The 24,609-nt window shown below is 38.8% G+C and overlaps 1 protein-coding gene across 4 annotated transcripts in view; it reads right to left on the bottom strand.

Annotated features, from left to right (window-relative positions):
* Positions 1-7,959: 7,959 nt before the first annotated feature.
* Positions 7,960-24,609, bottom strand: part of SLC25A46 (solute carrier family 25 member 46) — a 32,680-nt gene continuing 16,030 nt past the window's right edge. For all 4 annotated transcript variants that reach the window (XM_084779628.1, XM_084779627.1, XM_084779626.1 and 1 more), the window contains exons 5-8: positions 23,997-24,097; positions 20,881-20,937; positions 18,589-18,646; positions 7,960-10,081 (exon numbers count right to left, since the gene is read on the bottom strand). In XM_084779628.1, coding sequence (XP_084635754.1) covers positions 9,503-10,081; positions 18,589-18,646; positions 20,881-20,937; positions 23,997-24,097 — 795 coding nt within the window. In that variant the 3' untranslated portion in view covers positions 7,960-9,502. The remainder of the gene's footprint in view (positions 10,082-18,588; positions 18,647-20,880; positions 20,938-23,996; positions 24,098-24,609) is intronic.

The raw sequence follows: 24,609 nt of genomic DNA, 5'->3' as shown, positions 1-24,609 counted from the left end.
GGTCCCATGAAAGTCTTCACTTACCAGGAAAGTGGGATAAAGGGGAGGACATCCTATTGGGACTCTAGGTGAGAGAAATACAGGAGATGGGGAAATAAAAGGATCCAGAGGTCCTAGAAACTTACAAGAACACTATGATGGGCGGATCTGGGCCCAGGGGTTCTGCTCAAACTATGGCACCAACCAAGGACAATACGTGCAGTCATCATCAAACCCCTACCCAGATCCTGCCAAGGGACAGGACATTCTCCACAGTTAAGTGGAGACTGGGGACTGGCTTTCACATGAACTCTGGTGCCCCTTATTTGACCATGTCCCCTTGATGGGGAGGCCCGATGGCACTCAGAGAAAGGATAGCAGACTACTGAAGAAGAAACTTGATACCCTACCATCATATTCAGGGGAGTCACAGTCATAGGGAAAGGGAATGGGGTGAAAGTGGAAGGGAGGGGAATGGGAAGATGACAGGATGGGATAGCAATTGAGATGTAATATGAATTATTTTATTTTTCAATTAAAAAAAAACAAAAACAAAAAAGAGCGAGAGGGGAAGGAGAGGGGAGAGGGAGGGAAGAGGGAGGGAAAGGGGAGAGGGGAAGAGGGGAGAGGGGAGGGGAGACAGGAGGGAGAGGGGAGAGGGGAGAGGGTGCTGTATCACTGAAAGGGATGTATTGGAGAAGGCTTCCTCCCCTTTGGGCATTCACCGCCATACTGAGATCCTGCTAACCCACCTGCCTGGCTTAAGCTTCATTCCTCCCTTTCCAGCACCTGTGCACATAGGAGCCTGGCCCTTCTGACGTGAAGAAGCAGGACCCAGGCTCAGGAATGACACGGGATGCACAGGCAGCCTGTCAGAAGTAATAAAAGAATAATAACAACTAATAATAAATTTATCAGGATTTTAGTAGCTTGACCTAGGAAAATATTAAAGGAATTGTGATGTTGTAAGGTACTTTGAAATTCATCTATAAACTGTTGGCCAGAAGCTATTGACAAATGAGAATGTTCTAATGAATGTATTTCTTGATGTAATTGGCTAAGGTCAATAATAATGTTGTGGTGAGTCTATATTCCATATAAATGGGTTTTTAACCATTTCCCATGCGTATTTATATTTATTATAATGTAAATCAGAAATACAAATATAAGAATGATCATATGGCTGTTGATGGTCAATCAACATTTAAGAGCTTGCACTTGTTGCCCAATCCAATAAATGCTATCAATGAGAGCACCCAGTCTTTTTGAAATATCTATGCCTATTTTTCTTTGTGTTCTTTCTATCTTTGAAACAGTCTTAATGAGCTCATTGGTAAATTAAGCTGTTTACACTTTGTATTTGAGAGCCAACACTCCCACCATAGTAGCAATTATGATTTTACTGTTAGGATGTCATAATTAACAATCCTAAAAACCTTTAGTCCTAGTTTTTAGTACTATCAATAATTTCCCCAATGGAGCACTTATATTTCCTTAAGAGCATTATTCTTTTAGTTTTTACAAAAACCAATATGAAAAAGGATTGCTTGAGATCTTAAATGTGGAGTTGAAGTTGAAATGTGGTATTATTAATATATTTAATAATGTGACAAGAAGTATACAAAATATGGTACAGAGCATCAGTGTAACAAAAAGAAGTTTGGTAATGGGGATAAGAAACCAAAGTAACATGCAGTTTATGTGTGGTTGAAGTTCAGGACAGTTTCCTGTTACCGGGTTGTGGTTTTCTGGTACCAGTTTATTGTATGGATTTACAAATCATGCTGCAATCCAGAAAAGGCCTGTTGGAAAAGGCAGAGATGTAGAGCCAGGCTCCAGTTTATAAGGGGAATAGGACAAGACATCAGCTAGGTCTTTGAAGGAGTTTCTATAAAACATATAGTTTAGATAAAATTGTGATTTTTTTTTACAGGTGTCAGAAGGAGAAATTTAGAGAACTATTTTTAAAATTTAAAGTATACATTGCTTTAGCAACTTGTTCCTGAAAAGTAAATCTTCACTTCTCTCTTTTTTGTTTATGTATATGATATTTGTGCAAAAAATGAATTTGTTTAATTATGAATTGTCCTTGAGGGTTATGGAGAATACCACAAGAGACATGGATTTCTCAAACTTTGCAAAAAAAGAGATAAATGTCTTAGATACATAAACAGAACCAACCTTTGGCTGTTTTGATTTTTGCTGAGATCTCATAACAAAGAGAATCCTTTAATAAGTATCTGTAAACAGCTTAAGAAAACTCATGTATTTGATCAATAGCAAAAATAAAGCCTGAAAGTTATCAACACAAACTTGAAAAAAATTAAATCACTAAAGATTTTATTTTCAGCCTGTATTTATGACAATTTTGTTTTTATAAAGCTACAGGAACCAGTACTTATTATTACCAAAAGTAGACTAATAACTTAAAGAACTCAATTGTTTTAAATGTATTACTACTACTACTACTACTACTACTACTACTTTTACATGATGATTGCAGTTTTTCCTCCCTCCTCTTTTCCCAGTCCCTCCCTCCCTCTGCTTCCTCCACCCCCATCCACTCCTCCTCCATTTCCCTTCAGAAAAGGGCAAGTCTCCCACTGATATCAACCAAACATGACATAGCAAGTTGCAGTAAGACTAGGTAGTACATCCCCTTGTATTAAGACTGGACAAGGCAACCCAATATAAGAAAAAGGGTCCCAAAAGTCTGCAAGAGTCAAAGACAGCCAGCTCCACTCCCACTATTAGGAGTCCCACAAGAAGACTAAGCTATACTAGGGCCTTACATGCACAGGGCCTAGGTCAAGGCAAGTCCCACACAGGCTCCCCTGTTGTCAGTCCAGTCTCTGTAATCCCCTATGAGCCCAGGTTAGTTGATTCTGTGGATTTTTCTTATGATGACCCCTCTGGTTCCTATAATCTTTCCTCCCAGTCTTCCACAGGATTCCCCTGGGTTCCACCTAATGTTTGGCTGTGGGTCTCTGCATTTGTTTCCATCAATTGCTGGATGAAGCCTCTCTGATGACAATTGGGGTAAGCATCAATCTATAAAGTTTAGCAAAATATGACTAGAAATCATTTCATTGAGGGTTTTTTTCCCCAGTTGTGTTTGGTTCTATCCTAGGTTTCTGGGCTATCCAGCCTCTGGGTCCTGGCCCTCCAGGCAGTGTCAGGGGTGGGCTCCCTCTAAGATTATTGTGGAAGAGAAAGAGGAAAGGTGAGAATCAGAGTATCAGGAAGTATATTGTAAGACTGTGTCTCCCATGGGGCTGGAGAGATGGCTCAGCGGTTAAGAGCACTGACTGCTCTTCCAGAGGCCCCGAGTTCATTTCCCAGCAACCACATGGTGGCTTACAACCCCCTAATGCCCTCCTCTGGTGTGCAGGTATGCATGCAGATAGAACATTCATATAAATAAATAAAAATTTTTAAAAAGACTGTGTCTCCCAGTAATATCAAATGTCATGTTAATGAAATCTGACTATAATGACTGCCTAAGCATGAGCTAAGCAAAGCCAACAACATGGCCTCTAACATGGATGGGGAAATCCCCAGGAGGCCTCAACTCTACACAAAGCACTACAGGCACCTAAGAAATGTTGAGAGAAGACAAAATAGTCTTCCCCAAGGAAGCACATCAAGTGGTTCTCCAATCCCATATGGTCAGCACTGAAATCACACTGCGAGTAACATTATACAGACTGAGCAGGTTGTATGTATTATACATATACATACATATACATATACCATACAGAAAATTTCATTAAAATAGCAAATTAGTATGTCTTATAAATAAGATTTTTAAAACACTGCATATGCTAATTAGCATTCTAATTGGTTTTTATAGTGAGAAATATGTGATAGCAATCTTATTTCTCTTGAGATAATCTGAGAATATTATTATAAAGTTAAAGTCATAGTCAATTAAAGACATTTACTTATTTAGAAAAGTAAACATAAAAAGAACTTTTGCCTGGATAGCCTTTCAGAAAAAAATTAAAGATGGATCACTGTGCGATAATTAGAAAATGGAATGTTGTGATTTTCATATTGTCCAAATCTAACACACAACAAGAACTCAGAGGGAAGACTCTCTCTTCTGCAGAGTTAGGTCCATTTTCAGTTTACATATCTATCCAGTCTCCTCTATCTTCCTACAATTTTCTTTTTTACGTTATTTATCACAGCCAAAGTAGATTCTTCTTTGAGAACCCTATGTTCTAGAACCCTTGTAGTTAGTCTTTTCACCCCAGTCACTTGGGTCTATGGTTATTTTTCCTCCCAAAGACTATACATTAAGGCTGTCTTGATTTCATTCTATATTAAAATCACCTCATCCAAACTCCCCACCTCTCCCTAGAGTGTAGCCTGGTGAGTCTCCCTGACCTTCCCATCCATACCTTTCCCCAAATCACCAGATTTAACCCAGGTTCTAAATCCAGTGCCTGAGCCTAGTCTTAACAGTGCTCTTAACCACTGAGCCATCTCTGCAAGCCCCCTACATTACAAATTTTATCTTTATACCCACTGATAAACGTAGCTCACCTCTCATCAAATAAGCTTCTCTCTATAGCAAGTGGAGACCATTACAGAAAACTACAACTGGACACAATGCAAACATTAACTGGTTTGGGGAGTCCAGCCCCATTGGATACATCTGAAGCACAGCTCTTGCATTTGTGGCTCAGGAAACATCATATAAAAGGGGGCAGAATGGTTTTTAAGGGACAGCATACCAGGAAGTCTGCTGTGTGACTGATTCTCTTAGAAATGTCTACATGAACAAGATCCAAAGAATACTATCAATAGACACAAGGGAGAAATTTTCATGGGGCCCCACCTCTAGACAAAAACAAAAACAAAACACACACACACACCAAAAAAAAAAAAAAAGCAATTAATGATTGTTGAAAAGAAAGGGAAGTCACTCCCAGAAATGAGTTCCTTAATTGGATGTCCAAACATAGCGGTCATCCTTGAAGCCACATACACAGAAACCAAAATAGACTCAACAAGTTGTATTTATTTGTTTGTATTATAGAAGGGGGAAAGGCTACAGATTTGAGATTGGAGGCAACGGACATGGGAAGGGCTGGAAGGAGGAAAAATAATAAAATAATTAGCATGTTTTTATATTATTTATGTCCTTTACCTGCATGCATGTACACCCCGTGTGAGTATGGTACCTACAGAGATCAGAAGAGGGTGTCAGATTCATCAGAACTGGAGTAATAGATTGTGGTGGTCTACCATATAGGTGCTGGAAACTGAACATGGGTTCTCTGTAAGTGTTCTTACCTGCTGATCCAGCTCTGCAGCCCGCAGTTCTCTGGGCTTGGGAGGGGGTCATTTTTGCATATATATTCATAAGAGATGTCAGTCTATAGCTCCTGACTGGGACTTATCCTATATTGCTTTAATTCTGGCTTCACAGGGTGTTTGAAAGTGTTCCTGCTCTTCCAAGTATTTGGTGACTGTAGCACTGGTGCAAATTCTTTGTTTGGTACACTTTACCAATGAAGCTAGTCATAGATTTTTTGGGGGGCGGGGGAGTCCAAGACTCTCATAGTCATAGATTTTTGTTGCTGAGTTTTTAACTGGTTCACACTTGGCATAATCTACTTAGATTTCCTCTTTCTTCTTGAGCCTGATATTAGAGTTTGTCCATAGGAACTTGTCCATTTCACGTAGCTTATCCAATCTGGCATGTGGTTCTTCAGAGCATTCTTACAACTCATGCTTTTCTGTAAATGCAGCAGCAATGTCCCCTCTTTTCATTTCTGAGTTAGCAGTGGGCCTGATTTTCTTATGGTTTGACTCAATTTTTAGTTTTGTTTTATTCCCTGTGAATGCTCTAATCTCCTCTTCCTGCCTTCTGTTAACACTTGACTCTGCTCTATCCTGAAGTTCTTACGGAGCTGGCCTTTTTGGTGCCATAAGACCCACAGTTTCTTGATATGAGGCAAGCCACAGATTTTCTATAATTATTTCCTCAAATAACACCAAAAATGCCATAGGGTTGCTGTGAAGGTAAGAATGTTAAGACTTTTTAACAAGATACAATACAGAAATTTACCTTAGGAAATACACTGCTTTATGTATAAAAAGGTAGTGGCAAATGTTCAATTTTACATATATATATTTCTCTTCATCTTCATTTCTGTCTAGAAAGAAGTATTATCTTTTATGCCCCCCGAATACTTCTCTAGTATCAGTAAGAAAAATACGTCAGCTAGAGTTCAACATTTTATCAGACCTTTCACATTACAATTTATCACCTAAAACGTTTAAAATAGTGAGTAGTGAAACAAAGTCAAAGAAAATAAACCTCCTTGCTGAATGAGTAAGATTTAAGAGTCACTGTCAAACCACAAGTGTTTGCTACTCTGCTATACAAACTATAGCTCAAAAGAAAGATGCACCACTCCAACTACTTGAAGAGGACAGCAGTCAAGTGCTCAGACTCTAATGGAATGCTAACTATTACCAAAGGGTTCCTTTTTGCAAACACTCAAGCTAGCTTTGCAAGAGCTGGGAAGATGGTCTTTTCTGATCTACAGCACCCATGCCCACACAGCCTACACAACCTCAGTACAGTATAACTGCCAGGGCAGCATCTTCTACTTTCCAAACTGGATTCTTAGATGAAAACACTGAACCATTTGTGCACAATTACTGAATGACTGCTGTTACATTCTAATAAAGCCATCCTTAAAGCTAGCTGTGAGCAGTCAGACACCTCTACAGAGAGCACTAGGTCCCCCCTAGCCCCCCCACCCCCACCCCCCCACCCCACCCCCCACCCCCGTCTCTGGCTACACTGCTAAAGGTACTGGCTGAGGAACCAAACACTCCAGCCTGGAATCCACCAATTAGCTTGCTTTTAGCATTCGGTAACATCTAGTACTGGGAATCTAGAGGACTGAGTAACTTCGTAACTAGGGACTTTAAAGGCCCATGATAAATTAGATTTCTTAGGGAAGTCTTTACATAGTTTAATAAATAAATTAATAAATTTAGGTAACAGATTAATTCTAACTTTTTTTTAATTCAAAAATTTATTTAAATTAAGAAATCCTAGCTGGGCACAGTGGCACACATCTGTAATCTCAGCACTCAGGGAGGCAGAGGCAGGCAGATCGCTGTAAGTTCAAGGCCAGCCTGGTCTACAAATTAAGTCCAGGACAGCCAAGGCTATGCAGAGAAACCCCGTCTCAAAAAAACAAACAACAACAACAAAAAAAAAAAAAACAGAAAGAAACCTTTAAAAAAAAATCTTAGTTCTTTGAACTACTTAACAGAATCTCATCCGTGAGGCTATTTGTCATACCTAAATGTGAAAGTCATTCTTGTTTTGTTACAGTCTTTTAAAATGTACCATGTGGGTGCTAGATTTTGTCTCCTGTAAGATAAAAGAATTTTTTGAAAAGCAAAGAGTGACTCTCATGGCTATTATTTTCAAATCACTGAGAAACATCTGGGCAGCTAAAACATGTTTGAAAGTCAACATTTTAAAATTTTTGCAAACGCAGAAAAAAAATAATTTTAACATTCTCTCTAACCTTAATTTTTAAGGTAATTTGCGGGGATTTCTGCAAAGAAATAGAAAATGAGACCAATCTTAGATTTGGTTTAACTACAGGATCTTTACTTCAGATGCAATGAATTGCTATTACTAAATTTGTGGTAACTGTCAATAAGTAATTCTTAAATATCTAATCCTTAGACACATGGAAAACTTCCACAAAATTTGCCTAGTAAATAAATGATTCTACAGACTGTTCTAAGCATTCTCTGAAACCATAATTTTCTGGCTTCTCTGAAACCATCTTGACTTACCTGTATATAAAATGAGATTCTGAGGAACGTGACTATAAACGTCTAAAACTTTAGTGACTAAAAGACAATAAAACATTAACCCCATTTTCAGACAGAGAAAAGCATGTTTTAAGAGATTAGCCATAAAATGCAAACTGTAATCAACAGCATTTATTTTCCCTTTTTGAAGAATTGAACAGAGGACAACATTACTTCAGTAGCATAGGCTAGTAGGGACAGCTGCTGCTTACACATGATTAGATGTCCGTGTTAGGCTTCCACTCTTATCCATCATAACAATAACACTCTCTGAAACATTTAACATTAACACCAGTTTTAGTTTGCATGCATTCTGGGTTGGGTGGCATCGGCAGGCACTGCACTTTAAAGTGTTTGTAAACCTGATCATACTTATGAAGAAATGAAACGTTAAATGTAGGATGAGTCATCAGTGAACTACATATCACTTTATTACAAAGTCTAACCTACCATTGGAACACATCAACTTCATTTTATTTCATTTGTTGAAATATATTGACTTTCCCTCCTGCTTCATAGAACATAAGGGCAAATTTCCTGTGAGGTTTCTGTATTTCTTCAGTACTTATCCAAGCAAACGTAAATAAAAAGTAACGAAGATGTCTCATTTTTATCGTTAAGGTAGCTTATTTGGAGACTAAAACTTTACACATACACAACAGAAAGGAAGGCAAAAAGAAAGACTGCAGTCATTATTTAAGATGAGCAAGAGGCACAAATTCTTTAGAGAACTTTATTTTTTTTTTTTCCTCTAAGATAAGTTCTTTTAGAAATGAAAGACATGTGAGGCTCCTTAAGGTAAGGGTGGAAAGGGTAACGGCTGCCATGATTGTTAGGTATCTTCAAAAATGGCTCTAAAAATCAGCTGATGATCCAAATGTCACAAGCAAACGATAAACTTCAAGTTTCTAGCACTGCAATGCTGGGTGTAATGCAGACAAGAAAGCTATTTCCTGGTGTTTTGTTGTCTTACTCTTGATGTTCAAGCAGAAAGTGTCTACTTTCATTTGATGCAATAAGCTTGTCTATGAGAGCTTGCAGTGATGAAGGAAATCCCAAATTACATGTACACACACACACACACATTCCATATAATAAATATATACAGCAAATAAAACAATTACATACAGTTAAAAACCCTTCAGCCTCTGCTTACATAGTGCCAAATCTAATCATTAGTTTTCTTCAATAATGTAATCTATTTGCTTAAAGGTAAAACACCTCATGATATTACCCACTGCTTTAAGAATTACCACATTGACTTGAATCCAGGTTAAACAGACATGTAACAAATATTGAGGTCAGTAAAATAGATTCAAATCATTGCAATTTCATTTTACACTTAATGCATTTTTTTTTCTATTCAGGATCAATTTTACTTCAGCATGAGTGTTATACTAAAATGTAATTTTACATTTTAAATTTAAAGTATTACCTTTATTGAGTTTTAAATTTTGGAAAGGTTTCCATCAAGTATTTTATATGTATATATGTATGTATGTATGTATCTATGCCTCAGGAAAATGAGAAGTCAGAATAATCAGCATGAGGCTTTCCACCAGTCTTAATTCTCAGCCTATTTCTTTCCACGTGGTATTTTACTTTTATTATCGTAGCAAATTATCCAGACCATATCTTTTGGGTCAGCCAATCATCAATGTCAAATGCTATTCTGAAGAAGTGTGGAGTAAATAATTTTGGTAATCTGTAAGATGGCTGCGTGCAGTGTATACTGTATTATAACAGCACCAAACCCTTTATAAAAGCCAAACACTCCTTCCTCCTGCTTGATGGTATTTATACAGTCTCTCATTCCTTCATACTGTGTATTAATTGGAAGTACTTCATAGCCAAGGTCTGTATTGTCAATTATTGTGCGTGTTCCTTGAATATGAAGTCGATGCAGAACGGTTTCCAACGGGTAAAGAATAATGTCAGAGCAAAGGCTGGCAGCAAAGTTAGCAATAAGTTCTGGAAAATAAGCATCCAACATACTCTGCATGGGGCTAGTGCTCTCAGCTAAGTGGCTATTATAGGTCTTTCTCTTCAGAAGTAGGAGGACAATCTTCTGAATAATAGAGCTGATGACGTAATGAAGAACTCCGTGCAGCACTGTGGGGAAGACCAATGAGAGCAATGGAAGCAGGCGTTTGCTGTGAGGCACTCCCAAGCCTATCACCCTTCCAATTCCTTCTTTAACACATTCCAGGATGCCAGCATTATCTCGGATTATCTCGCTCTGAAACAAAAGTGATGAAAAAAGTACAATTTCATTAAAATAAAATAAAAAGATTCGTTTCATGCGTATGGTTGTTTTGCCTGCATGTGCATCCTTGTACCATGTGCATGCACTACCTGTAGAGTCCAGAAGAGGTTATCAGATTCCCTGGAACTGAAGTGCTGAAAACTGAACCCTGATCCTCTGGAAGAGCACTTAGTTCTCTTTACCACTGAGCTGTACTGTTAATAGATCCCTTTGAGATAAATGTATTGACAAAAGAAGGAAAACATCCATGATTTGCTGACTTCAGCTGTGAAATTAGATTAGCATTAGGTTCTTTTTTCTAAGGAAATAAAGAGACAGCAATGAGCAGGACATGCTCTACCTTCATCCACCTTCAAGTCCTTTTGGCTCCTCACTCAACCACCCAACCCTTTTTACCTATGCCCTGACCCTCAGGATCCTCCCATGCCATATCCAGCCTTCCCACCCAGCTGGAGCAACCTCCACACTGCAAGCTTAAACCAGGAAGCACATCCTGCATACCAGCCCCGTCCCTTCTGCCCACCTGACTCCATCCTACACAAGCCACTTCCAACCTCTAGGCTGAACTTGCCCTGCATCTTCCCTTTTACCTCAACCTACTCTGTCCATACAAGACTTAGAACTAGGAAAAGAAGTCCACATGAACAGATCTTATTGCAAAAAATTCCATAACATTATAGAAGATAGAAGAAAAGATACAAGACTGTATCTTTTTTTTTTAACCTACCCATCCTGTATAAATGTTTGCCAATGTGAATTACCTTAATAAACTCAAGAATACAGAATTTAAAAGAAAAGTCATAAAATTCATCAAAGATTTCAGAATTTTAAGAAGATACAAAGAAACAGCTCAGTGAAATTAAGGACAAAGAGCTTCCAGAGAATAAACACCTTAGTGATGCCCAAGAAACACAAACATAAGGCTAACAGAAATGACAGCCCAAGACTTGAGAACAGAATTTAATAAGGAGATAGAATCATTGAAGAAGACTCAAGGTGAAATGCAAATGGAATTGAAGAGCCCAATAGCCCAGCTAGAAAACTCACAAGAAAGTCTTATGAGAAATAGGACATCAAATACCAGAAATTGAAGATAAAGTTCAGGATTTAGATGAAATAAGCAAAGATTATTCTTTTTAATTAAATGCAGAGAATAAACTATTGTTTTTAAAACTACAAGTATTATCTGTAGGCCCAGCTAGCAATCAATCAAGACACAGACACTTGTTATATTTTAAGATAGCCTTAGTTAACCTGGGGCAGGGCAGATATCAACCCTCTAAACTACCACCCATAGTGGGGCAGGCATGGAATCCCTGTCTCAATCCCATACCATTTGCTTCTAATAATTTCTATCAAGTTACCTCCCATCTATAATCCCAAATACTTGCTCATATTCTTCATCTGGGCTGCATTCTCCATCCATACTGGCCATGTGCTTCTCCTCCATTTAACCCATGGCGGCCTTCCTCTCTTCCCTTCGGGTCTCTCCTTTCTCCTTTCTCGTGGCAGTCTTTCTTTCTTTTTTTTTTTTTCCTTTTTTTTATTAATTTATTCTTGTTACATCTCAATGGTTATCCCCATCCCTTGTATCCTCCCATTCTTCCCTCCCTCCCATTTTCCCCTTATTCCCCTCCCCTATGACTGTTCCTGAGGGGGATTACCTCCCCCTGTATATGCTCATAGGGTATCAAGTCTCTTCTTGGTAACCTGCTGTCCTTCCTCTGAGTGCCACCAGGTCTCCCCCTCCAGGGGGCATGGTCAAAGGTGAGGCACCAGAGTATGTGAGAAAGTCATATCCCACTCTCCACTCTACTGTGGAGAATGTTCTGACCTGGGTAGGGGTTTAAAGTTTTATGGCCTGTATTTGTCCTTGGCTGGTGCCTTAGTTTGAACGGGACCCCTGGGCCCAAATCTGCCTATCATAATGTTCTACTTGTAGGTTTCTAGGAGCTAGAAATGATCATAATGAGTGAGTTAACCCAGAAGCAGAAAGACTCAAATGGTATATACTCACTTATATCTGCATATTAGCCCAAGGGGCATGTCCCACGAAAGCCTTCACTTACCGGGAAACTGAGACAGAGGGGAGGACATTCTATTGGGACTCTAGATGAGAGAAGCATGGGAGAATGGCAAAGTAGAAGGATCCAGTGGCAGTATCTTTTTCCCTGAATTCCCCTCCCTCCTAGCCCCACCTATCTCCTTTGCCCTGCCCAGGTGGGATGGCTTTTTATTAAGCAAAAGGTTGGTCAGAGAGACAGCAAGCACTAATTAGCATCAAAATACATCAGACCATCCCTCAACAAGAAACAAACCAAAAATGTGGAACACCATGAAACAAAAGGTATAGATCTGATCTCCAACAAAATCACAGAAGAAAACTTCCTCAAACTAAAGAAAGATAGCCACATACACATACAAGAAGCATTCAATACCAAATAGACAGGAGAAAAGAAAATTAGTTAAAAGAGATAATACATAACAAAGTGTATTGAAAGGTTGCCTGAAAAAAAAAAAAAGCAAGTAGCATATAAAGGAAAAACTATCAGAACAACAGCTCAATGGAAACTTTGAAAGCCAGAAGACTCAGGAGCAATGCATTCCTAGTCTTAAAAGATTATGATGGCAAACCTATTATAATATACTAATATAATATAAAAACTATCTGTCATAATTGAAGGAAAACTTTCTATAATATAAATATCCTAAGAATTTATATCCAACAAACCAGACCTAAAGAAAATACAGGTGATTTGAATGGCCCCCATAGGCTCATATGTTTAAATGCTTTGTCCCCAGTTAGTGGAACTTTTGGGAAAGGAATTAAGATGTTTGGCCTTGGAGGAATTGTGTCAGTAGGGGTGGGCTTTGAGGTTTCACAATGCAGGCCCAGTCTCTCTGTCTCTCTCAGCCTACTACCTGCAAATCAGGATGTAAAGCTCTCAGTAGTCCAGTGCTGTGCCTGCTTGCTTCCTGCCGTGTTGATCATGAACTAGTCCTCTAAAACTTCTTCTATAAGCTGCACTGGTCATAGCGTCTCCTCACAGCAATAAAACAGTAACTAAGACACTATATTTCAGGCTGAAGAGAAAAATGAGCATAGCACAGAGACTGTGACAGAAGATGTATAGCTGGCTAACCAAACAAGCAAACTGTAAAAGTTTTAAAAAATTACTCACTTGAAGAAAATGGGCCTGGAACCTGAACAGTGATTTCTCAAAAGAAAAAGAAGAAGCGGGAAAGGGGAGCTAAGAAATATCTTCCAAATGCTCATTGCAGCCTGGCGGTGGTGGCATTTGGGAGGCAGAGGCAGGCAGATCGCTGTGAGTTCGAGGCCAGCCTGGTCTACAAAGGAAGTCCAGGACAGCCAAGGCTACACAGAGAAACCCTGTCTTGAAAAACAAAAACACCAGCCGGGCATGGTGGCGCACGCCTTTAATCCCAGCACTTGGGAGGCAGAGGCGGGTGGATCGCTGTGAGTTCGAGGCCAGCCTGGTCTACAAAGTGAGTCCAGGACAGCCAAGACTACACAGAGAGACCCTGTCTCAAAAAACCAAAAAAAAAAAACCAAAAAAACAAAAAAGAAAAACAAAACAAAAAAAAAATGCTCATTGTTCACTCTCCCTAGCTATTACAGAAATGCAAATCAAGACAACTTTGGGATTTCATCTTACCCCAGTCAGAATGGCATAGGTTAACACAACAAAACAACCTCCAACAAATGTTGGAGGGTTGTAGAAAAGGGAACTTCGTTCACTATTGGTGGAATTTCAAACTGGTACAGCAAGTATGGGAATCAGTGTGAAAAATTCTCAAAAAGTTAAAAATAAATTTACCATATGACCAAGCTAAAACACTCCTTGGTTTATGCCCAAAGAATTCAATCCACAAATACTTGCCCAGCCATGTTCACACTATTCTAGTCACAATAGCCAGGAAACCAAAACAACCTAAATACCCTTCAACTGATGAATAGATAATGAAATGTGGTCCACAGTGGAATACTATATATACAATGGAAAACTATCCAGCTATATAAAAAAGAAAAAAAGAAATGAAATCATGAACTTTGCAGGTAAATGGTTAAAACGAAAAAAGATCTTATTGAGTAAGGGACCCAAACTGAGGAGGAGGAAAAAATTACACGTTCTCTCTCACTGGAGTCTCACAGCTCCAGATCCTCAGATGTGCGTCCACATCCAGGAGTAACTGCAGAAACCAGGGAAGTACAAGGGGACCACTGCCAGAGCAAGGGAGTTGAGGACAATAGAGAGAGGAAGCAGGAAGGGAGCTGACCAAGGAACCGGGAAAGGGAGGGGGCACCCTACAAGAGGAGGGAGGGAGGTAAAGAATAGCTGTATACAAGTACGAGGGGAGAGGGTCAAATAATATATAGATGTCTGAAAAAGGCATAAGAATCATATTATTAATTATCCATGCTGGGGTGGGCGTTTGTGATGCTGCTGTCTTTGTGTCATTTCTGCTCCTGTAAGTAACCGCTCACCTACATTTCTATAGGTAACCCCAATAATACTCGTTGGTTGACTAAGTTGGACTTTGGTGGTGTCTGTGCTTTGGTCTGTGGTAGGCTTCCTATCTGGAGTAAGTAGATGTGTGCTACATCTCCCCAAAAAAGTTTTGTCACACTTCACCAGTGCTGAATTAAATAAAAGAGGCCTAGTACTCAGTAGGCACTCAATAAATGTCTGCCCTTTCATTATTTTGAGTTAAGAACAGAGTTTGATACAAATAGAGCCATAGAGTCGAAAACAGAGCTAAACACCAACATAACTGCAGCAATGGCCACAGAAGAGCGGACTATGAAGTTAAAAATGACAGACAATGGCTACATTATGTTTTCAGACCATTATATAGGCTTTGGCTTCTAGTCATATGGAAAATAAATGCTTACTTTTTAAGCAAAAGATCAAACTGATGTGATTTATGCTTTGAAATAATAGCATCTGTTGTGCCAAGAATGACAACAGCAGAAGCTGAGAACTGTTATAATAAAACTGCTGAGTGCCACCAGGTCTCCCCCCTCCAGGGGACATGGTCAAATATGAGGCACCAGAATACGTGTGAAAGTCATACCCCACTCTCCACTCAACTGTGGAGAATGTTCTGCCCATTGGCTAGATCTGGGTAGGGGTTTAAAGTTTACCGCCTGTATTGTCCTTGGCTGGTGCCTTAGTTTGAGCGGGACTCAGAGGAAGGATAGCAGGTTACCAAGAAGAGACTTGATACCCTATGAGCATATACAGGGGGAGGAAATCCCCCTCAGCAACAGTCATAGGGGAGGGGAATAAGGGGAAAATGGGAGGGAGGGAGGGAAGAATGGGAGGATACAAGGGATGGGATAACCATTAAGATGTAACAAGAATAAATTAATAAATTTTTTTAAAAGAGTTCATAAATACAGCTGAAATTTAGGTAAATCTAAAAAATAAAAATAAAACCTTATGATAATTCAACATTTAAAAAAAAAAAAACTACTGTAAGTCTCCCATGACGAGACAATGGTGGCCTGGCCTGAAGGCAGCAATGGAAGTCAACCAATTCAACTGTGCTTTTAAGATCAGAGTTAAGGGGAATTATTGCTAGACTATATTTATGTGTCATCAAAGAAACGAGTCAAAAACAGCCAAGAGGCTGGAAATGTAGCTCAGTTGGTAAAGTGCCTCCCTAGCATGCACGAGGCCCTCAGTGAGGTCTCCAATATCACATAAGCCCAGGTGTGGTAGCATATCCCTGTAATCTCAGCACCTGGGAGATGGAAATGGTGATTCAAAAGCTCAAAGTTATCCTTGACTATTATTAGCAAGTTTGAGGCCAGCCTGGAATACACAAAGACTTGTCTCAAAAAAAGGATCAGACAGCTGTTGATCAGAGGCACTAGAAAGACAAAAGGCACTGCTGCTTTACTGAGCGGAGGGCCACACATCAGACATCCTGCATATCAGATTCAAACCAGTAGCAAAATTACAGTTCCAAAGTAGCAGCGAAGTAATTTCATGGCCGGGGCTCACCACATATGAGAAACTGTATTAAAGGTCACAGTATTAGTAAGTTTGAGAACCACTGCTCTAATGTAAAAGTTAAATACTTACAATACACTACAGTGTGTATCATAAAGGGGCCCCTCTTACTGCTCTAACTTAATCAACTGCTACCCCTCACTTAGGCAAAGCCAGTCCTTTCAACTCATCAAAAAAAGGTGATACAATCTCACTTAAAGTCTTTGTATTCCTCTACTCAGAACTGTATTCAAAATAATGATGTCCTCCTCAGGCTTAGACCTTTACTCAAGTATTACCTTCTCGGTGAGGCATCACCTGATCTTTCAAAAATACTAACCACCTCTCTCTCCCCAACACACATTATCGCTGCTTTGCTCTCTTTAACACATCACTTGTATAGGTTTGAGATATGTCTTATTTATGTTTATCCTCCTCACAAGGTTTTAAGTACTACAGAAGTGGAGAACTGTCATCAGTGTTATTTGCTACTGTATTACATAAGTCTGTGACCCTCTCTGATACAGGTTGTTCCTAAATAAATATTTGGTGAATTAAGAAAATTAAATTTAAAGAAGATAAGATTAAAAGCAAAGTCAATACAAACTTTGATACAACACTATACTTACTAAGAAGTTGAAATTAATTATCATGGGGAATCAATATGGATCCTTATTTTAGGAAAGGGACAGAACTATTATAATTTCAAAACACTAACCTTTCCAGTGCACACCGACTGGACTGAGGATACTGGATAAAGGGCTAATCACCGGGAAGTGGTTCCTATTCAAGGTTCTTCTGGTGATCTATATATCTTCAAGAAAATAATTATGTTCTCTAAGAGGTCAGGGGCTCCCTACAAGAACACAGAACCATAGAATGATATTGTAATGAGCAAAAGAAGAGGAAAGAGTTAGTCTCCAGGTTAGGAGAAGGGCCAGTCTTAGGTGTCTGTTGATGCTCTATAGACATGGTAGCCTACTAGTTATGCAGAATCAAAGCCCAAAAGTAAACACCCCTAAAACTAGAGTTTGAGTCATGATGAAGACAGCAAATTAGAAGCCGAGTCTGAGAAGCCGACTAGACAAGATCCATAGGAGTGAAGAGCTTTCCTAAGACCTGAGTATAGATGAAAACCAGGGAGGCCCAGGACTGAGACAGATACAAGACAAAAGTGATAAAAAAGAAAAGGAGGCTACTGAAAGAAAGATGTTCATCAGGGCAGAAACCTGCTAAAAGAGAGAAAAGCTGGCCAGTGCAGACAAAGGAAGTGAAAAGGAGAGCAGGGCACTAACCATGAGACACAGAGGACACACAGCAAGTACAGCATCTTAACAGAGACAAGAAAAAAAAGACACAAAGAAGATCCATTACTATAATGTGGATACTTACATAAATACAGAAATTCAATTATTAAAATATTATTTCTATTCTACAGAAGATAGAATTATAATTTAAAGATGAATTTTTTTAACTGTCTAAAGCCACAGTTCTAATTCAAGTAGACAAATGTGACTGTGGCAAGCTTGTCCCAAGCTAAAACCTCTTTCCTGATAAAGCATGTTGGTTATTTATTTTGCCTTAAGTTATTGTCTTTCTGATAGTTGTTTTTCTTCTTTTCTTTAAAATGAGACTACCTCATAGACTTCTACCTCTGTGAACACACAATTCCATCCAAACGCAAGAGGACAGGCAAATATGTTTGGGTCATAAGATGCTAATTTCAGTTAACCAAAGTTAGTTCTAACAGCCACAGCAAAATCAGATATTAATGATGTAGTGGGGACAAAAAAGTAAGAGAAAACAAAACAAAACAAAAACTAGAAAGACAAGCAATTTACAGAGTAGGCACTAACACAGATGGGAAAAGTATTTTTGAAGATCAGATTCTGGAAACAGAAGACAAACTGTATAAGCACCTCCATCTTAACTTACAATTTTACCTGTGAAAGATGATAAGGCTACAAAATTGAATTCAATGTGCTTGAGGCGCCACCATGTGGTTGCAAACAGTAAAGCAAGCAGGCCGAATTATAATGAAAACAGAAAAGTTAAGCTTTGTATATATTACTTGTATTTAGCCTGCACTGAGTGTTCCTTCAGAGGGATGTTTAAATGGAATGCTATTTAGTAAATTATCTACGGGTACTACCTACTCATTGTTTACTCCTTACATTCAGACAACTATCACTGTACTCACTATGATAGGCCATAAGCATCTTAAATGTTCTCAGGGCCGTGAAAGAGGGTTATATATTCAAAAAAAAAGTCACACTTTCAGTTTTGAAATACCTGAATGAAGAATACAGTTGTGTAAGGGAGATAAACATTTAAACCATAAATATGATCTAAATTTGCAATGAAAATACTAGACCAGTCGTGATGTATAATAAATGTGTGTATCTGTGAAGCAAACATTTAAAATCAGACATGTAAAGTTACAATAAAAGAACAGCTCACCTGGACTGTTTCAATCAGACTTGCTGAATAAAAAGGCATGGCCACCATATATGTTAGGCTGCAGAAATTAAACCAAACTTAATCAGCACAACAAAATAAGATGATTATAATGAAATTAAGAACTGTTTAATATATTCACCTCATTTACATTCAAGCATAAAATGACCTATTTAATTTAGAACTGCTGATATTAAGTCAGAACACTGAAACACAAAGTACTTATTGAACAAAGATGGAAATAAAAAACTAATAAAGACAGTCTGCTCCCCCAATTCAAAACAAAAAGCAGACAAATAAACAAAAGCCCTAGACTGTAAGATTAGCAGAATGTACATTCATTTCTATTTCCCTGTGTGAACATGTACTTGCACATGACTACTGCTGCCTGAAATACGTCTCTGAGCCTTTTGGATGAACAGCTGTCCCACAAAGTCTGCTGTTTCAATGATACCCAAATAAGAATGCTGTATGCTATTATCCTAGTGTATTTTCTACTTCTACATTTCCCATCAGTAGAACTTAGCCAGGTTCAACTGTAAGCTTTGTTCCCTTTTATTATGAAAAAATAATATTGTACATCTCTCCAAAGTTGTTTCCTCATCAATATGGTTATAGTACAACTTTGCAAGCCTGCAAAGCATAGTTACTTTAAGTCATTTTACAGGTGGGACTAACCTAACCAGCAACCTTAGAGGCCAGGTCCTGGTAAGTACTGGCATCCAAGGTTAATGGGACATTAGTAAGTAATTATGTGCTGTGCTGTCCCACAGAGGAAGCCAACAAGCTAGAGGAATTTCCAATTCACAATCTTCAAACAAATAAGAGTAAACTTCTAATCTATAAAAATCGTTACTGGTGTAAAATCACTAGGTGCCTTTAGACTACACTGTGACTGTCATTTTGAACTTGCTCTTCGTCAAACACATACATTCATTATCTCTGATTAATAGTAAGACACAGATTTAGTGTCCCTTTTATCAGAAATGCTTAGGGTCAGATGTGTTTCATATTTGGGAATATTTGCATATAAATAAATAGATATCTTAGGGATAGGACTCAAATCTAGATACAAAATTAACTTATGTGTTATAGTCACTTTATACACAAAGCCTAATAGTGTTTTACATAATATTTTCTGTGACTATATCCTGACACCTCACACTTTATTAAATATGATCAGGTTAAAGAAATTCAAGACATATGGCATGTCATGCTAGTCTTCAAAGTCTTCAGATTTTGACATATTTTGGAATTTAGATGTTTGGTTTAGGGAGGTTCAACCCATAGCATTAATTGTTTTTTTTTAATCTGACTGAAGTGTTTGCTATGCAAGCATGAAGACCCAAGTTTGATCTCCAGCATCCATGTTTAAACTGGGCCCAGCAGCATACATGTGTAAAATCAATGCTGGGAAAGTAGCAATAGGTGGATTCCTGGGGCCTGGTGGCAGCCCAGCCTAGTCAGTAACCCCTGAGAGCACTCCAATTGCTTATCCAACACCAAGTGGTCATCTCTAAAAGCATATGCATATGACTAACATGATATGGATGGAGAAGGCCGTACTTATGTATTCAGAAATACACACGTACACCAAGTAATAGCAGTTAAAGAAAAAAGGCTAAGAATTTGAATGAGATGAAGCCAGGAGTTAGACGGGGAGTGTTAGAAGGGAAAGGGGAAATTGATGTCATCATATTATATCTCAAAAACAGAACCCCCTTAAAACAAAAACAAAACCCACGGCTGAAGGCTCCTGAGGAGAGTCTGGCCTCCATGTGCACACAAGTGCACCCAAACACACAAACATACACATACTCATCCACCCTATCCCATAAAAGAGAACAAAAGAAAAAGTAGTTTAAAAAAAAAAAAGTTGAACCACTACTCTTACCTTTCAAATACCTAAAAATTATTTTAAACACCATATGTATTTCAGGATCTTATACCTATACCTTATGTTACTTCTTCATCAAAAATCTATTCTTATTATTCTAATTTCCTTCACTATATTATACATAAGAATTTTTTTTCCCAACACTAAAAAGGCTAATAGTGGGGCTGGAGAGATGGCTCAGCAGTTAGGAGCACTGGTTGCTCTTCCAGAGAACCCAGCTTCAATTCCCAGTACCACATGGTAGCTCACAACTGCCTGTGACTCCAGTTCCAGGGACCTGACACCCACATACAGACATGCATGCAGCAAAACACCAATCTACATAAAATAAAAATAAATAAGTAATATTTTTTAAGCTGATAGAACTTTTTGGTAACAATGTCATTTTTAAAACTTACCATTTCAGTAGAAGGTGTTCACCTATTTGTTTAGGATTCCATTTGTGTGAAACCTCCCTAAAATGTAAAAATAAATGTAAATAAAACAAAAACAATGTTATTTAAAATATTCTAAATTAATTTTTAACTAATAAATTTATATTTTTGTTTAATCTGTAGAATAGACTTTCCTTTCTGGACATACTTCTGACAACTGTGGTGCTTCAAGCAGAGAAACAAAGTAGGTGTCTGCTGGCAGAGAAGGCAGCAGGGAGAAGCCATGACTGACTGTATGTGGTTACGACTGACTGTGTCAGTGTGGAAGGGGAGAAGACCTAGGAGACAAACCTCCAGGCATATCACTGGGTGGATTCACGGGCTGGGATCCTGGACTGAATGAAAGAGAAGTTAGCTGAGCACCAACACACACACCGCTGCTCAGGGGTGTGTATACTTTTATCAGAAGTGCTTAGGATCAGGTGTGTTTCACATATATTCCCCCTCCCCCTTTCTCAGTAAGAAGTGGGGCCATTGCTCTGATAACTGATCACATGGCTCTGGGCCTTTGGAACTAGTCTGTCTATTCCAATTTCCCCTCTTCATCTCTCCTCTCCTGGCCAGCTTTCTACACTTTCAGTGTTGTTTGCCTACAGCCCTGAAAAGTAATTGTAGCCACAAAATGAGCCACAAATGTTATCATTGCAGGTACTTAATTTTTACCACACTGCTAAACTGAACATCCTGCACTTTTCTAACCTTTTTATAGATCCCTGTGTTTGCGGGGAAGCCTCAAAAACAAAAGATCAGGACCATCTGTACTTTCAAACTCACCCTATGACATAGAAAGCAATAAGAGATTAAAGTTAGCCAAGCACAGAAGCTCCATTTTTAAAGTATGAGTCAAGAAACTGCAGCTGGCCATATGTTCCTATCCTTTAGCAAAGCTGTATTAAAGTAACTCTGAGACTACGTGGTCCTCTGAAAGCAACACATTGGGACAGTTTGCTCTTAGTTTTTTGCTTTTCTTTCCTTACAAAGATTAAATCTCAACATTGAGTACATGTGCAATACCAGTGGTTAGACCTTCAGTAACTCCCTTCTTAACAATGCAAGGAAATGTATCCTAAGAGCTAAACCAGAATTATACAAAGCCTTAACACTACGCATGAGTTCATGCAGAAAAATATACTATAGAAAATTGGTCATGCCAAAGAGTAGCCAATTACAATCACTCAGTACTATTAGCGTCCCTTTCATATCTTGTTGCCAAATGCCATAACTACAGGACACTTACAGGACCAGTCTGCTTAGGGCTTTCTACAAGTCCAGGCTGTCTTTCCTGCAACAAGTAATGGCTGAATTTGACCCACAGAGAAGCTAAGTAATTTCCCTACGTGTATCTACATTCTCTCTCCCAGCGTACCTACAATTGAAGTTTACCTTTGGCTTCTAGAAACCAGGTCATGAATCTTGCCACTAGTTTTGTTGTGAGGGTATCACTAACTGTACCCTTCAACTACTGCTTTCATCACCTCCACAGTCCCATATATGGTACAGATATATAGACAAACAAGTTGTTCAGGAATCTATTCTTGTCACATTTCATAACTTGTGATCTACAATTCTTCATTAGTTGCATGTCACTGAGTCTCATATTCTGAATGATATTTTATACCACAATACCCAAAACTATGCCTATACTTCAATAATTTCTGTAGCATGGCGATCCACAGTTCCAACCGTCTTTTAGTCATTTCTCCTGTGGTGGTTTGGATGAGAACCATCCCCTCACAGGCTGATATATTTGAGAATTAGGAGGTGTGGCCTTGTTGGAGGAGGTGCTACTGGGTGTGGGTTTTAAGGTTTCAAAAGCCCACACCATTTCCAATTAGTGCTCTTGCCCCCACTCTCTCTGCTGCATACTTGTGGGTCAGATGTACAGCTCTCAGGTACTACCACTGCAGCGCCCTGCCTGCCTGACTGCAGCAATGCTGCTGCCATGGTGCTCACAGGCTCTGCTACCCTGTGGAGCTGTGAGCCCCAAGGTAAATGCTTTCTTTTATAAGTTGCCTTGGTCATGTTGTCTCTTCACAGTACTATAAAGTAACTACGATAACCCCTACAGGTCTGGCAAAAATCTCAAACTCCATTATTGAAAGTTGAATTCCTTATCTTCTTCTCTAAGTTATTCTTAATGAATTCTCCACCTTGGTTAGCACTTCCATTTAAAAAAAAAAAAATCTCAGCCACTGCTGGCAACTCCTGATACTCCTGCTTCCGATCGAAGAGTGGCTACCACCAATTCTACCCAGCATGCCTTCCTAATTCAGCACTTCATGTTCTGTTCCTTAACTCAGAATGGCCTCAATGTGGCTATTAGCTCGCCACAAGCCAGTCTGAACAAATACTTTTATACTGCCTCTTAGGAATACTCTAGATCAAAACACATCAAGACACAGATAAAATGTTTGATTCCAGGCCCATAGAATAAACCATTACAAAGACACAATCATGGAGGGAGGGAGAGGATTTGAGTTTGGTATGGCCTAGATAAATATATACACACATATAATTACTATCAAAGAATAAATTTTAAAAGTTTTTAAAAGTTAAAAAAAAAAACTTTTTAAAAAGTTTTAAAAAGTTTCTTTCCAAGCACAAGCTACTTCTTTTTGTCGCCAAGATTGCCTACGCTCTGTGAGACTGGGTATGCTGTCGCCTTTCCTTGGAAGGCGCTCCTTTCTTGCCCAGTCAATTCTTACTCATATTTCAGACTCTATCTCAACTTTTAGTTATTTTTTGAAATGTTTACCACTAACTCCAGGTAAGTTAAGTTTCTGGGGGAATTTGAAAGGGTTTTATTTTAATCGCACAATGTACTATAAGCAAATGAGCTACTTAAAGAACAGAAATTGTCACAAACTCCTTTTTGTCACCTAGCTGGCAGTTGCTGGTACACAGCAGTAGGAAGGACAGGCAGGGGACACTATCACACACTTACTCAGCAAAGAGTAACAAATACAGTAGTTGTACTGTCCTCCCTTCTGAGCTATTTCAGACAAGCTTTCAGATTCAAGATATTAGCTTCTATATTTGATAAAAATTTAATATAAAACTAATATGGACCACACGTGTACCTCGGTAAAGGTGTAAATTCACTAATTATGCCTTCTGCTCCAAGTGTGACTCCTTGGACAATAAATGTGCTTCCCATTCCTTTCCATAGGGCTCTTGGTCCCTAAAACCAAAAACAACAAAAAATAGTTCTGTTAATGCCTAAATATGGGACACAGAAATCCTTAATGAAATATAACATTGAAGGTTTGCTGATATTTCATAATAAGAATTACTCTAATATAAGTCTTTTTGTTTGTGTGTTGTTGTTGTTTTCAAGACAGGGTTTCTGTGTAGCCTTGGCTATCCTAGACTTGCTTTGTAGACCATGCTAGCCTCAAACTCATAACGATCTGCCTCTGCTTCCCTGAGTGCTGAGATTAAAGACGTGCGCCACCATGCCCAGCTTACTCTAATATGAATCTTACAGAACTGTAACTAACTGGGTTCTCCCACTTTGTTCTTGTTCTACTGAAGCAAGCGCTCACACAACCCAGGATGGCTGAGGCTCACCTTAACTCTTGATCCTCCTTCCTCAATCTCCCAAGTAGCAGGATCCCAAGGCCTGTACCACTACAGTAACCCCAACTATTAATATTTCATGGCACCCTAACTTCAACCAAGATGAATAGTCCA

Source organism: Acomys minous, assembly GCF_964271855.1.
Source record: "Acomys minous genome assembly, chromosome: 4".
In the NCBI taxonomy this organism is placed as follows: Eukaryota; Metazoa; Chordata; class Mammalia; order Rodentia; family Muridae; genus Acomys; species Acomys minous.
This window is presented reverse-complemented; position numbering and strand designations above follow the sequence as displayed.